The 16524-nt window shown below is 38.9% G+C and overlaps 1 protein-coding gene across 1 annotated transcript in view; it reads left to right on the forward strand.

Moving 5' to 3' along the window:
• Positions 1-16206, forward strand: part of col9a1c (collagen, type IX, alpha 1c) — a 42454-nt gene extending 26248 nt beyond the window's left edge. The window contains exons 16-38 of the mRNA XM_082186173.1: positions 287-328; positions 718-774; positions 1019-1072; positions 1177-1230; positions 1352-1405; positions 1709-1762; positions 3077-3130; positions 3253-3306; positions 3431-3484; positions 3715-3768; positions 3994-4038; positions 4139-4192; positions 4278-4331; positions 4477-4530; positions 4968-5039; positions 5133-5168; positions 5289-5333; positions 5432-5464; positions 5856-6002; positions 6127-6181; positions 11478-11672; positions 15293-15370; positions 15515-16206. Of these exons, the coding sequence (XP_082042299.1) occupies positions 287-328; positions 718-774; positions 1019-1072; positions 1177-1230; positions 1352-1405; positions 1709-1762; positions 3077-3130; positions 3253-3306; positions 3431-3484; positions 3715-3768; positions 3994-4038; positions 4139-4192; positions 4278-4331; positions 4477-4530; positions 4968-5039; positions 5133-5168; positions 5289-5333; positions 5432-5464; positions 5856-6002; positions 6127-6181; positions 11478-11672; positions 15293-15370; positions 15515-15714 (1599 nt within the window). The 3' untranslated portion in view covers positions 15715-16206. The remainder of the gene's footprint in view (positions 1-286; positions 329-717; positions 775-1018; positions 1073-1176; positions 1231-1351; positions 1406-1708; positions 1763-3076; positions 3131-3252; positions 3307-3430; positions 3485-3714; positions 3769-3993; positions 4039-4138; positions 4193-4277; positions 4332-4476; positions 4531-4967; positions 5040-5132; positions 5169-5288; positions 5334-5431; positions 5465-5855; positions 6003-6126; positions 6182-11477; positions 11673-15292; positions 15371-15514) is intronic.
• Positions 16207-16524: the final 318 nt, after the last annotated feature.

Genomic DNA, 16524 nt, shown 5'->3' on the forward strand with positions numbered 1-16524 from the left:
GATACAAAACTTCAAATTTGGCTCTTGAAGTTTTGCCGTCAGCTATCTGTTACACACTGTTATTCACTTTTTGCCTTTATACATCCTAAGACTTTTAGTCTCTGCTTTTAAACCTTACTTTAATTGGTTCAGGTGACTTCTGTTGGCTTTCAGATGGTTTAGAACTAACGCAGAGCTTCCACACGGATCTGTCCTGAACACTGTAACCTTTGAGGATTTTAAAAGGGGCTTTGCTTAAGTGTGTGTCTGAATCTAAACTACGCTGCTGTCCTTCTGCTGTCCGTAGGGGCCACCAGGTGCTGGGAACCCTGAGGGAAGTGGGGAGACTGTGAGTGCTTGTTAGATTTTAATAACATTCATGCTTCACATGGACACACAGAACCTGCACATCAGCATTCAAGAAATGTTCTGGCAAAGGCCTATATCTTAGAACACAAAAAGATACAGCATGCAACATATAGAACTTGGAAAATATGTCAACGTGCACTATATTTGCTTGATAATTTATCATTGGCTCGTGAAAATGCAGCAAATGTTTTTTAAGAGTTCACAATCGGCTGCAGTGTCTGTTATGCCCCATAATCATCAATCTTCAGTGCTCCTTCTGCATGTCTCTGGTGAGCTACAGGCTGGTCGTGTTATTCTTCACTTCCTGTCTGATCCTGCAGTTAGTGATGAATAGACCTAATGCGTTTGTGTGTCTCATTTTGTTAGCAGTGCCAGACAACATGCCCATCTGGACCACAGGGATTGCCTGGTCTGCCAGGGATGAAGGTGAGTCCCTACCCCTAAGTAATAAACTTTGGCACATAACACATCTGTGCTTGTGCTTCAGACATGAATCATTCCTCTAATCATGTGTCTTGTTGAGGAGAAATTGAAGATTGTGGCACAAAGATTAAATATGTTGTCCAAAGTAGCTGTACATCAGTTTGCTCACTAAAGAGCGTTTATTTGGCCAAACTCCAACTACTTTTCTAATGAATGAAGGTGTTATTAAATTGAATCTCTCTGCCAGGGACATCGTGGTCTTCCAGGTGTGGACGGTGTGCCAGGTATCCAGGGTGAAAAGGTAAGAGTGCTTTGAAAAAATGCGTCTTAAGAATGATAAAAACCTAGAAACGGCTATAGACAAGCTCTTCAGATTGATGCAGTCATCTTCTTCTTTATTTACAGGGAGAGCGAGGGACCGCTGGAGAGTCAGGTCCTCCTGGACGTGCAGGAGATGATGTATGAAGACTTTGTTCATTCGTTGTAGGCTTAGATGCGTTCAACTTTTTAACATTATCTGCCACCACAAGGATATCTCTTTTTGACACATTGTCATAGTTTTTACTCAAATTCCCTGCAGGGTCTGCGAGGTCCTATCGGATTCCCTGGACCTCATGGCGATAAAGGAGATCGGGTAAGACTTAAAACATCTTCTTCATCTGCATCAGATGAGGAAAGAGCAGGAAACCAGAGGAACGCTTGCAGAGCAATATCCTCAATGCATGAAATAATGATTACATTTGTTTAAAGCTCAATAAAGCCAATCAAATTACATTTGCAGTGATTGGACAGATTAAAACTGCTGTGAGAGCATAATGTATGCAGGGCATACTATTTTAGGCTTGTGTGACAACACAAAAGCAATAGAAATGTTGTTCTTCTAGCTAAGCACAATGAACTTTGGTAAAGTTTTAGCCTGTCTGTTTCATGTCTGCAGGGTCCTCCTGGATTCAACGGGATCCCAGGACCCACCGGACCACCAGGATCCCCAGTACGTGAGCAGTATTTCACAGATGTTCTTTTTTAATCAATTATACACTGTCTTTCTGAACTAAAGTCTGGCATCAAAGCACAGATGATTCATGTCTTTATCTGATATTTATGAGAAAAGACTGTTCGGCAAGCTAGTCTAGTGGAGTTGGACAAAAACTACGATAAAACCTGTTGGAAAGCATCTTCTGAAGCGATTTTTGTGTGAGCATATCAGTGAACACCCCTGACCACTCGGTGAGTGCAACCATTGTGGAGGTGGGGGGGTGCTACCACAGAAACCGAAAATTCTCGGGCCAGCAGCATTTGTCCAAATTTCAATCTTAACCGTTGTATTTCATCAGAAACGATCTGAAAACAGGGCTTTAAGTGTAAAATCCCGAACTTGTCCTTTGCAGCTACATGTCAACTAACTCTCATTAGAGTATGAGTAAACTGTCTGAGTAATATCTGCTAACTCTTTATTTTGATGCTCCCCCAACACACATTCTACTGACTATAAGTAACTTTGCACCTACATGTCAACTTATTCCACTAACCCGAACACCTAACACCTAACCTAACAGTCTGCTACAGTCTACTAATACTCGAATGAGAGTTAATTGACATGTAGTTGCAAAGTTACTTAGTAGAATGTCTAAAGTGGACCATCAAAATAAAGTGTAAATGTATTTAAGTGTAAATAGTAGTAAGATGCTATTTTTACTTAGCGCAAATAGTGGCAGATACTATTTGCACCTCGGTGTATTGTAGTATATTATAAAATAGTGCAATAATAACAACATATTCAGTTTATTTGATTTTATTTATTAAAATCATAAATGGATGCTGCTTTATTGGGACATTTCTTGTCCCTGTCTCTAAAGCCCACCCTTAACCCTACCCATTAAACATTATATTCCAGCTATTCTATACCCGTTATGCTCTTTATTTACGCTTTTAGAATATTTTTGAACTGATATGTGATGGGAAAAGGGAGAAGAATGAGTTTGGTAAAAGGTGGATTCAAACTCGGGTTGGCCAAGTCAAAAGCTCACGCCTCCCGCCTTAATCTCCACACCACTGATCCTGTTCCCAGCAGGATTTATTTGGTCATTTCGTCTGGCCCAATCAGATAATGGTGGGCGAAATAGCCTCTGCCAACAAGGTGGGCTATTTGCTCTTGGTGTAAATAGCGTTCCGTAAATTTGAAGTTAAAGCTTTGTCAGGATGCTGCAAATTTGAGTGGAGTTGGTCAACTAACAGTTATTTTGTACAGATAATGAATTCTATATTGGGTTTAGTGAAGTAAATGAATATTTGTGTGTCTTAACAGGGTGTTGAAGGCATCAGAGGGCGACAGGGACATCTTGGGCCTAAAGGAGATGATGTGAGTTATTGCTGTCCGTATGATATATCCAACTCAAGAACACTATTAATTGAGTAGCTATCAGCAAAAACCATTTAAAGGTACCTGGTTTGTTTCTGACAAAATGTAATGTGTCGTTTTAGGGTGCGATCGGAGCGCCGGGAGAGAAAGGAGCTGTGGGTGCCAAGGGTGACACTGTGAGTGACGGATTGATCAGTTCTCAGTAGATTTATGCTCAAAATGATAACAATTATGTTCTGAAAGAATCACTTGAAATGTCTTTGATAACTTTAATGATAATGAAGAGGATGTTATGTGTAGGGTGAGCCAGGAAAGCATGGATCTGATGGAGCATCAGGAACCCCAGGAGAGAAGGTGACTTATGATGATGATGATTCAGTGGTTTATGATGATTCAAAATTCATGGAAAAACATTTCCATTTGTACCTGCTACACTGCATGCATATCCAGTTTTTATGATGCTGTATTTGACCTATTTCTTTAATTAAAATTTTGTGACACTGACAAATTGATGATTCTTAAATCTGCCTCGTTCAATGATAAAAACTTAGGAAGATTTTGAGATTTTTCTGTCTGCTTGACAGGGAGAGCCAGGTCTGCCCGGAGCCCTTGGTGTCAGAGGAATTGTGGGAATTCCAGTGAGTTAATCAATTAATGTATATTTATGTGCATGTGCTCAGTTCTGGGTAGTGACTGATTATATTTAATCTGGGTTATGTACTTGTAATTACATTATATTAATCTAATTGGATTAAATTATTATAGCATGTACTGTATATTAAAGCTATCGAATGACATTTTGCACACTATAATTTGTAATCTGTGACTCACCTTGACTTAACAATATTGCATCTCAAATTTAGGGCTTGCCAGGAAAACAGGGACTCGTGGGGCCTGCAGGCCAAAAGGTTAACGTCATTACATAATTTTTTTTTTACATATGCTGAATCTCATTTCAATTTTAAAACAGTGATACCATAGCAAGCAATTACACTCTTTCTATTACAGGGTGATCTTGGTCTTGTAGGACCGACTGGTCCAGTTGGACTTCCTGGTAAAGATGTGAGTATTATGTTTTTTTGTTTTTTTTTGCACTTGTATGCATGTTTTTTTAATGATTTATAATCATGTTAATGTTATATTTTAGGGAGCAGTTGGACCAGCAGGAGAAGATGGAACTCCGGGAGCCAAAGGATCCACTGTAATAAAAACACAATTCAGAAATCCATACAAACATCTTTTTTTTTTTTTTTTTTTTTGGTGCACACCATTCTGTCCTGAGATTACAGTTCATAGTAATTTGTTGAAAAATGTATCCAATTAATCAACAAACGTTTCCTCCTCAGGGTGAAACGGGAAAACAGGGTCCAGTCGGCTCAGAGGGCCCACAAGGAATCCAGGTGGGTTGGGGACAGACCCTTTGGTTTGATTATGGATCTTAATGGCTGTGCTCCAATTTGCATACTTATTCAATGCAGTAAACCTATGTACTTTACTGGAGATGGCAAAGACAGTACATGTGAGCAAGTTTTATGTCAGTGTGCAAAAAAACCAAATTATAGATACTATGTGTATTGATAGATACTGTACTAACCTTTGTTGCACAAGTTTGCATGTAAATCCAAGCATTTACAGACATCCCATCCTGTAAAAACTCATTTCCAGATGAAAACCCCCACCCCCAATTAGTGTAATTACAGTATATGTGTGACTACTAATTAAAGGCAATTATTAGGTGAAGCGCTGTACAATTATACATTGTTATTCATACAGTATTTCATACAGTCACACAGTACATTCATACAGTATTTCATTATTATTTTGACTACTTCCGCAGGGAGATAAAGGTGACCAAGGACTCATGGGTCCCCGTGGAATCAAGGGTCACACGGGTCATAAAGGAGACCAGGTGTGATCATTGTTTATTGTAATAATCATAACAGAGCATACCTTATTATAGTTCGCTGTGTGTGATCATTTCATTTTTTTTCTGTTCTTTCAGGGTCCAATGGGTCCCGTCGGTCCCAAAGGAAGTGAGGTACATTAAAATGTCCCTGTCAAACTATGCACTCAGTGACCGTATTAAATACCTGCTGCTTCCTGCACTTGAATACTGTGTCATTTTACACTAATATCTTTCTCTCTCTTCGTTCTACAGGGAGATCCAGGTGTTTCGGGAGAACCAGGCGTGAAGGGTGATCAGGTTCGGCATATGTATAGCAGCATACCCAGTCACACCCTCTAATTATGGTATTCCAGTATGTGTACAATAATGTGATGGTTTTTAATAATGGTTTACAGGGGCCTCCGGGTATTACTGGAATGAAGGGAGAGGTAAGCGTGCCACTTAAACATTCATTCAAGGCGTATTGTAGAAGAACAAACAAAGATTTAAATATAAATATTTATATATAAAATAAATCAATAATATGAAATTAATGATAAATAATAAAAAAATGAAAAATTATTGTATGTATATGTGTATGTATATATATATATATATATATATATATATATATATATATATATATATATATATATATATATATATATAAACTAGAGCTGGAAAAAAATCTATTGTTACAATCTATTGTATGTATATAAACATGTAGAAAAAAACTAAAAACTAAACGTACCACAAACTTAACACTTTTCCTTCATGAAATGTAAATTATTGCTTTTGTTGGATGTTTGTTTTTTCTTCTCATTCTTTGTTTTATCCAAGCGTGGAGAGAAAGGCCAGAGAGGAGCTACAGGAGCTGATGGTCGTCCAGGACAGCCAGGCCATGAGGGTCTGACGGGACCCCAGGGAGCCAGAGGTCTGGAGGGGGAACGAGGCCTAACAGGATCCCCTGGTCCCAGAGGTCTACCTGTCAGTACATTGCTTTATGACATTGTTCACTTTCATCTTTGACTGGACAGTGCGTTGCTTCTTTAGGAATGCTTTCTGTGCAGTTGTTGCTGATGTTGTTGTTGTAAAAATTTGTTTTTAAAAGGGGCCCAAGACGAATGACGAGAAGATCCGTGAGATTTGTTCAGTTATTGTTGAAGGTACGAAATGTTTATTAGTTATTAAAGTCAAGTCAAGTCAAGTCAAGTCAAGTTTATTTGTATAGCGCTTTTCACAATACAGATTGTATCAAAGCAGCTTCACAGTATTAAATTAAAATAATACAACAAAGTTTTTTTCAAGAGGAATTTATTGATTGATAAAATTAAATTAAGTATCCCCAAAATATCCCCAACTGAGCAAGCCAAAGGCAACAGTGGCAAGGAACCGAAAAACTCCATCAAGTGACCTAATGGTGTCCTAAAACTCCATCAGGTGACCTAATGGAGAAAAAAACCCTTGGGAGAACCCAGGCTCAGTCGGGGGCCAGTTCTCCTCTGGCATTTATGAGCTAGAGGCCGGATTGTAGTTTGAACTGTAGGATTATAAGAATGCCTGGCTGAAGAGATGCGACTTTAATCTAGTTTTAAACTGGGAGAGCGAGTCTGAGCAACGAACAGTATCAGGAAGTCTATTCCAGAGTTTTGGAGCCAAATGTGAAAATGCTCTCCCTCCTTTGGTGGTTCTGGATATCCTAGGTATGACCAAAAGCCTTGAATTTAGTGATCTTAAAGAGCGCAATGGATTATAGGGTGATAGAAGATCCGTTAAATAGACTGGAGCTAAGCCGTTTAGGGCTTTATAAGTCAGTAGCAATATCTTATAATTAATACGGAGCTTTATAGGTAACCAATGCAGTGATGATAAAATCGGTGTTATATGATCATATTTTCTTGATCTCGTAAGAACTCTAGCGGCGGCATTTTGGACTAACTGTAGTTTGTTTATTGAGGATGCAGGACAACCAGCTAATAAGGCATTACAGTAATCCAGTCTCGAGGTCATGAATGCATGAACTAACTTTTCTGCATCAGAAACTGATAGCATATTACGTAGCTTAGCAATGTTTCTAAGGTGGAAAAAGGCTGTTTTTGTAACATATGAAATATGATTTTCAAAAGACAGGTTGCAATCGAGTATAACACCCAGGTCTTTTACTGTAGAGGATAAAGTAACAGAACATCCTATGATGTTAAAGTTGTATTGTGCGAGATTTTGTGGGCGGTTTTTTGAACCGATAAGTATTACCTCTGTCTTGTCTGGATTTAATAAAAGAAAATTACGCGTCATCCAATCTTTTATATCTTTAACACACTCTGTCAATTTGGAAAATTTAGCGTTTTCATCCGGCCGTGATGAAATATATATTTGAGTGTCATCAGCATAACAATGGAAACTAATTCCATGTTTCCTTATAATATTTCCAAGTGGCATCATATATATTGAAAATAACAGAGGGCCTAATACAGATCCCTACGGCACTCCATAGTTAACTGGAGTTATGATCGATTTTTCTCCATTTAAATAGACAAAATGGTAGCGGTCAGATAGGTATGATTTGAACCAGCTTAGTGCTTGTCCTTGAACACCAGTATCATTTTGTAGTCGATCTAAGAGTAATGTATGATCTATAGTATCGAACGCAGCACTAAGATCAAGTAAAACTAGTATTGAGATACAGCCTTGGTCAGAAGCTAAAAGTAAATCATTTGTGATTTTAACAAGCGCAGTTTCAGTGCTATGATGCGGTCTGAATCCAGACTGAAACTTTTCATAGATATCATTTTGTTGCAAGAAAGAGCCCAGTTGAGCGGACACCACTTTTTCTAATATTTTAGACATAAATGGAAGATTTGAAATGGGTCTATAATTTGCTAGATTATTATGATCTAATTGTGGTTTCTTAATGAGAGGTTTTATAACTGCCAGTTTAAATGTTCTTGGAACATGACCTAAAGATAAAGACGAGTTAATAATATTGAGGAGAGGCTCTTCCACTACAGGTAACACTTCTTTCAGTAGTTTAGTTGGTATAGGATCTAATAAACATGTTGTTGTTTTAGATGAAGTGATAATTTTATTTAACTCTTTTTGTTCTATAGTTGTAAAGCACTGTAATTGTTCTAGCGGGGTGATAATTGAAGCTGAATTATAAGGCGCGATTGAAGATTGAACGTTTACAATTGTGGTTCTGATTCTTTCTATTTTCTCAGTGAAGAAGTTCATGAAATCATTACTACTGAACTGTAACGGGATATTTTGTTCGGGTGACGTCTGTTTATTTGTTAGTCTAGCCACGGTGTTAAATAAAAACCTTGGATTGTTTTGGTTGTTTTCTATTAGTTTTTGGAGGTGCTCAGCCCTGGCCGCTTTTAGGGCCTTTTTATAACGTGACATACTGTCTTTCCACGCGATTTTAAAGACCTCTAAATTAGTTTGTTTCCATTTACGCTCTAAAATACGTGTTTCTCTCTTTAAAGCATGCGTAGTATTGTTATACCATGGTGCTTTATTTTTCTCTCTGACCTTTTTTAATTTAATAGGTGCAACCACATCCAATGTTCTAGAGAGAATGGTGCTCATAGTGCTAGTTAGTTCTTCTAGTTCATCTGTTTGTTTGGGTTCAGGCAGCAGCTGAGACAGATTAGATAAGCAATTTGAGAAATGATCTATGGTGGATGGGAGGATTGTTCTGCCTGGTTGATAACGCGACGCCGCATGACATATTACAGCAGTACGTAATATGCAAGTTACCATGTAGTGATCAGTGACTTCATCACTTTGTGGAATGATATCTATATCGATTGGATCGGTTCCATGTGATATAATTAAATCGAGTGTATGATTAAGACGATGTGTTGGTCCGGTGACGTTTTGCTTGACCCCAAATGAATTTAATAAATCTGTAAACGCAGCTCCTAACGCATCATTTGGATTATCTACGTGTATGTTAAAATCTCCAACAATTAATGCTTTATCGACATTGACTAATAGGTCTGAGAGAAAATCTGCAAACTCTTTTAGGAAATCAGCGTAAGGCCCTGGCGGTCTATATACGGTAGCCAAGGCTAGAGATAATAGGGATGTTTTTCTAACATCTAAGAGCGTAACATTTAGTACAAGTACTTCAAATGAAATAAACGTATAACCCGTTTTCTGAGTAACATTTAGAAAATCTTTATAAATGGTTGCAACACCTCCGCCACGACCAATCAGACGGGGCTCATGCTTATAACAGTTGTTTCAGGCGATGTGCTGCGTACCGTATCGATTAGATTCCTGAAGTCTTTCTTCAGAATCTCCGTCTGGCGCAGCCTGATGTCGTTCACTCCCGCGTGCAGGACCACAGTTCCGACGCGCTCGTCACCGTTCATGATCTCGGGAACACGAGCAGCGATTTCAGAAACACGAGCACCAGGAAAGAAGTGACTGTGCACCTTACTTTTACCTAACGTAGCGTGTACGTGCCGAACGATGGAATCGCCGATGATCACAGCATCGCGTTCTGTTTCGCGAAGAGGGGAGAAGCGGTTTTGTGTGGATAACTCGAAAACCGGGAGGGTCGGAGAAAGTCTTGGTCTAAACCTGACTCGCGTCTTCCGCTGCGGAACCACCCAGGCTTCGTGGTGGCGTGTTGGAGCCGGAGTGAACGAGACCATGGCTGATCGCGACCGATGCTGAGGAACGCACGGAGTAGACGCGGTCGGAGTCAGCGGGTTAGTAACGTTAAACACTGATTTGTGTGCATCGGCGCGTGATGTTTCAAGAGCCAAACACCGGTCTCTCAGCTCGGCCTGTCTCAATAAAAGGTCGTGGATCTGTTTCTCAACAGCTTCCAGCTCAGACTGCAGTGCGTGCAGCTCAAATGTGTCCTCACCTGCACCAAACGGTAGACTACTTACATCTGATATATTCGCCATTTTAACAGATGGACAGTGAGTTAGCAACGAAGCTACCAGTGATGCTATCAATATTAATACTAATTTATGACTGAAGTCTTGGATATAATCTTGGATATAAAATGTTTGTTTGTAAGTGAGTGTGGAGAAGACGCGTTCAGCCGTGATCCACGGACGTAACCTTTAAGAGTATGCAGCGTTAGATCACTAATAGGCTTGAGACGCATCTGCTCAACAGTCCGCGTTGTAACTATGAGGTTTGAGCAGTAACGTAAGTGCTTCTCAGTGAGGAAAAGTAGAAAATGTTCGTTGTAAGCGAGTTTAAAGAGAAAAATCAAGAATTATAAATCAAATCGATAGAGCTCCAAAAACAACAACGCATTCAGACGCAACGCATGATAATAACAGGACAAGACATTACTCACCGTGTTTGTGGAGTGTTTCTTACTCACCTGAGCTTTTATGAACTCAAAGGCGCAAGAGAAAATAAAGAAATTAAAAAAAAGTAAAAATAGCTGAGCTCACGGGTGGCGCGTTAACAGGCTAGCGAATTACTAGCGTGTTGTGCTAGTAGTAACGGAAGCTAGCGATGTCAGGGTTGGGTAAGCTGTATTTAGTAGTAATATAAACAACTAGAAATTGTAGTAAATGATGGTTCAAAACAAGGAAATACGAGGCTAAGACGGAGCTTACAGCACCGAAGCAAACACACTCACAGCAGGCAGCGAGGCAGAGAGAAAAATCAAGAATTATAAATCAAATCGATAGAGCTCCAAAAACAACAACGCATTCAGACGCGACGCATGATAATAACAGGACAAGACATTACTCACCGTGTTTGTTGAGTGTTTCTTACTCACCTGAGCTTTTATGAACTCAAAGGCGCGAGCGCGCAAGAGAAAATAAATAAATAAAAATAGCTGAGCGCACGGGTGGCGCGTTAACAGGCTAGCGAATTACTAGCGTGTTGTGCTGGTAGTAACGGAAGCTAGCGATGTTGGGTAAGCTGTATTTAGTAGTAGTATAAACAACTAGAAATTGTAGTAAATGATGGTTCAAAACAAGGAAATACGAGGCTAAGCACCGAAGCGAACACACTCACAGCAGGCAGCGAGGCAGACAGGAGCAATCGAAAAAAGATTGTGTTTTCACACAATTAAAGTCACCATGAAATTAAAAATGGACAATTCCTATTTTTTTTTTATAGAATATTGCTGTATTTTTATTGTAAAGCATTCATAAGTACACATCATTATTATTTTTTCATTCATGTGCCCTCGTAATCTTTTATCAAAATACTTCCTCTTCCTCTTGCATCAACATCTCTTCTCTTCTCTGATGACGTGTTCAGTGGCACGAGGGCGGGGAAACCTGTCACTCACATGAGATCGACCAATAGCAAACCACATCTATCCAAACAATTACTGACAGACAAAATCAATTCCCACCCTACATTTTTTCTTGTTCGAGAAGCGGTTTTTATGCGTTTTGGCGGCCTGAAAACGTTTATAAATTGATAAATGTAAACTTAACTGTAACATTGTATTGTACCAAACAGAACATTTAGATGCCTACAAGAAAGAACTAGCCAAGAAACCTCTGGCTCTTGGAGCCCCTGGAAGTCCAGGACTCATGGGACCACCTGGACCGCCGGGACCAACAGGTCCTGCTGGAGAAGCCGGACCCAGAGGAATTATGGGCCACAAGGGGCCTCAAGGATACTATGGCCTTCCTGGAAAACCAGGAGTCAAAGGTACCATTGATTTTACTCACTTCTGATATTTCCAAACCATGTTTCCCTGTTTCAAATAGTGCTCTGCTGTCAGCTGAATTAAAGCTAAGCTCTTGAGGATGCAGTGCTGTGATTGCAGTGAGCCTTTGATTCACAAGCATCTTTTATTTGTTTTTATTGACTATGAATTCTCAAGATCAAACACTCGTAACTATTAAATATTGTGTTAAGCTTCAGCTGCATCATGCAAATGATATTTACCTTATAAAAAAAATCATTAAAGATTTCACAGCATACAGACCATTTTTATTAGTGGTGCAACGGATTACTAAACTCACGGTTCTGATTATATTACCGTTTTTGAGTCACGAATCGGATGTAACTTTGCTTTTCATTTATTACTGAACGCCCACTTTAAAGGTATAGCGGAGGATTTTCCCGAATTTTAGAAAAGAACCGCCCTCTCCACTTTTTGAAAAAATGCACATGCGCAACACTCTACCTGCTCCCGAGAGGGAACGCCTATTAAACGCTAGCATCGCTAATCATAGCTTACATTAACTTTTACTAGCAGTGATTTCAAATGGATTTCTCCAAATAGCATGCCAAACTTTACCTGTCGAGTAGAAACTTCGCGACTGAGGCATCAGTGGGAAGCCCAACCTGTGCTTTTAGCGCACACCAGCGTGTGAAATATTCTCCCAAAAACACTGGTCTTGTTTCTTTCTTCAGAGGCCTTTCTCTTCTTGTCATACAATTCGTAGACACTTTTTCTCTTGTGACCCTCAGACATTTTGAAAAAACCCGCTGAGAACAGCGAGCTTCAAAGAATGGCTGAAACCATAGCTCACCGCACATATACACCTGAAAGTGCGCATGCGCAGAAAGGACGAGCACGTACGACCGCCTTACGTAAACATATCACCAGAATGACTGACAATTAGGAGGACCAATAGTCTTGATGATCCACCCGGAAAAAGAAAATCCTCCACTATACCTTTAAGTTCTTCAATACCACAGCAAAAATCTAGCTTTTAATAATGAAACATTCTTAAAGACAAGTGAACAGTCAGTAATAAAATAAGAACAAATACACACATTACAAGCGTTGACAAATACAATATAACAAAGGTAACAAATAAAGTAAGGTCTAACAGTATTCAGGTACAACATTTTTATCATTAAATGTAAAATAACACTATAGTGTTCACTATATAAATAAAGTATAGATTAATCTTTGTTAAAGATGTGTTTTGTTGTTTGGTCAACATTAATGACATAGACAGCAGCAGATTTTTAAAGGCTGCTGTCACTTTAAGACCTAATGTACGGATCCAATATAATGATACACATCTGATTTCTTTCTCAACTGTTTACGTTCACTTAAGACATAACCGACTGTGTTTACGAGAATACTTGCCAAGACGGGTATTTTAACACAATTGTGTGTGTATGAGTCTGTCAAGCGAAAGGAGACGTGAAAGAGGAATCAATTCGGTGTTCGTGCGCGATCTGAAACGCATCCCTCTCTGTGTGTGTGTGCCAGATGTGTAAAGTCCAGTGGTCAGAAAGTAAAAGTCCTGCCATATGTTTATTCCACCCACGAACTCAGCCAGCAGATTTCACTAATTAATCTCCTGGCTGAAAAACTGTGCTAATTAGCAAATCCAGGTGATTGGAACAAAATACTGAGGAGGACTTTTACTTTCTGAACCTGGACTTTACACCTCTGGTGTGTGTGCACTTCAGGTGTGTGCGGCTGTAGGCCTACTCACAGATAACACAGCACGATCAAGTTCTCTTTCGCCTCTTCTTGCGCTTGAACTTGTCAATTGTCAAGAAAAAACATGGGCAAATGATAAACCTTCACTCTATGATGGTTAAACTTAGCAGTTAACCCGCGAATTGCACGTGTGCCGAAACCATACCAACTGCGAGACACTGCACCCCTAATCAATTATACTAGTAAAGCCTTTTACTTGCTAAAAAAGTATAAACTATCAGTCAGACAACAGAAGGCATTTAGATTGTGTACAACAGGTTTTCCAGCAAAGTTGTGATCATGTTGACAATTTAGAGGCCTTAGAAATTTGCATATTATTATGACACAGTAGGCTTTATCGGCTTAACACTTACAAGTCATTCAGGCAACTCTCCAATTTTAAGAGTTGGTGAACACATTGTAAATAGCCTCTTTAGTGACTCACATCATGCTAATGGTGCTAGTTAAAATTCCTTAATATCGCGTGGTGTGCACAGCTGAATACATCTGGAAGAATCAGACGTTCTTATGCTATTTCATAGATGGATTTTGCCTTTGAATTTACAGGCTAAAACTGCGAGCTCACATTGATTCCCATCAGTTGCTGGCGGTTTAGGTCATTCAAGGGTAACAGCCTCCAGAATGTGAAGCGTTGCAGTTGTTTTGTCCTCACAAGCGGAGGCTGTTGTACAGTGTGTGCTGTCTGCGCTAATTGCCAGCGAGCCGAGGAGGAATGCTACTCTTGCTAATGGGACAGAGATTGAGAAGCAATAACAGGATGATTAGAAAAGCCCCCGACTGCATCTCAATCTTCCTCTTATTTATGCAGAACCTCAGAGGATATCAACATGATTATTGAAGTTTATTAATGCATCTCCAGAGGAAAATGTTCTAGCATTCTGTGAACAATGATGCCTAGCAGGGATTTTTGACAGTAAATGTCAGAAGTCTCACAGAGGTTCTGAAGACCCGTATAAGAGCTTAAAATAGATAGAATGATCGAATACTCCTGATTCACAGATGTAAGCGCTATTAAAACTACACTATTACCACCCAGACAAAGTTGGTTCGTGTTGGTATAAGCAGTACTTGTCTATGTACGTGTTCTAATTGGCATTTGCCAAATTAGTAATTAATTTCAACATGTACATTTGAAATGTTGTATCAGTATTTTACAGATTATCACTTTGCAATTTACCATCTTGTTTCACTAACAGAAGTTTCAGAAGCAACAGAAGGATGCATAAAATTGATCAAAAGTGACAGTAAAGTTGAACTATTTCAAATAAATGCTTTTTGTTTGTACTTTATTCATCAAGGAATCCTGAATAAATGTGTCATTTTCAACAAAAATATGAAACCGCAATGTTTTCAACATTGATAAAAAGTTTCTTGAGCAGCAAATCATCATATTAGAATGATTTCTGAAGGATCATGTGATGCTGAAAATTCAGCTTTGATCACAGGAATAAACAGGAATATAACATTTTATAATATATTCAAATAGAAAACAACTACTCTGAATTCTTATAATATTTCACATTATTTCAATTTTTACAGGTTTTTTTTTAATCAAATAAATGTAGCCTTAGTGAGCAGAACCGACTTCTTTCAAAAACATGTTACCAAAATTATCCCAAACTTTTAATTGTTAGTGTAACTAAAAGTACCATGTACAGTAAATGCATGAATACGGGAAAAAATCTGTACATCAAACTATCATAATATTGTCTGATTCTAATTATGATTATCTGACCCTTTTTTTGTAAAGCAATTTGAATATTAAATTGCATAATAATTGTACTATATAAATGTCTATAAAGTGATAATGTGATCGATTTTATTATCTAATGCTTTTTATGTTTATGCATTTGTGTAGGTGATGCAGGACAAAAAGGTGACAAGGGAGATAATGGAATTGGAATTCCAGGAATTCATGGAGAACCCGGACCTCAAGGTACAAAATGCTAAACCTCAACCATTCCATTGTAGACTGGTACAAACTGTTGATAGTTCTATATAGGGATTAGATATTTAGTACTATATTTTGTAGTCACATTTTCAAAAGCCTTCCTTATCAAGTCTGATTTCATCATAACAGGACCAGCTGGCAAGCCTGGCATCGGCAAGGACGGTGCAGATGGTGCCAGAGGAGAGGCCGGTGTTCCCGGGACCCCAGGAACCCCTGGAGCCAGAGGAACCCCGGGTCCTCCTGGGCTTTGTGATCCTTCAAACTGCTACAGGCCTCAACCTCTTTACCTGGTCGGCGGGAAGAAGTCCGTCAACATCAAGGGTCCATGAACAGAAACACAGAAACCTTCTAGAAACCTTCATCACGTCCATCATCAAGAGCACAGATGCAGTCCATTTCCGACAAACTTGAAGAGACTTCAGACGGCGAGTTAAGCAAACGTGACAGTTGTATAGAGACATACAGATGAAGCTCCTGATGGTGCTTCCAATTCACACGGTTTATTGTTGTACCTTGTACATAAACTAGAAGAAAATGTTTGTTCTTTCAGATGGTTTACAGTAAATTGCAGATAAATTAATTAATTGGAAATTGATGTTTCAGTTCTTGGGCCACAAACCGGTAAATATCAATGGTGAAGAAATTTTTTGGACCTCTACATGCCATACGATTGCATTTCTGCGTGTATTTTAAAAATGTCTCATAAAATGTGATTGTAAAGACCAATGTTAGACATGGTGCCAGACATTAAGCTACACCAACAGAACGACAGTGATCCAACAACAGGGCAGCTTGAAATAAAAGCTTTCACCACCATGCTACCTGCGTGCTACGGCTTATTTTTCATGAAAAGCTTTGTCAACCCGTAGATAAGATCCCATTCATTTTAAACAATTAGTCGCAGAAAGTGTATTTCTCAAAAGAGAACTGTACTTTCAGACGGACTGATTATATTTACAATATTGTCTTAAAAAGCTTTTAGTATTTATATATAGCAGAGCTCCAATAACCAGACCTAGCCTTAGACTATATAATGATATTATTTGGTTATTATTATTATTTATGGCATTGGCCTTAAAGGGATAGTTCACCATAATTCACAATATCCTTTTAAAGGTTTAGTTCTCTAAAAAAAGAAA

Source organism: Leuciscus leuciscus (assembly GCF_965113295.1).
Source record: "Leuciscus leuciscus genome assembly, chromosome: 12".
Taxonomy (NCBI): Eukaryota; Metazoa; Chordata; class Actinopteri; order Cypriniformes; family Leuciscidae; genus Leuciscus; species Leuciscus leuciscus.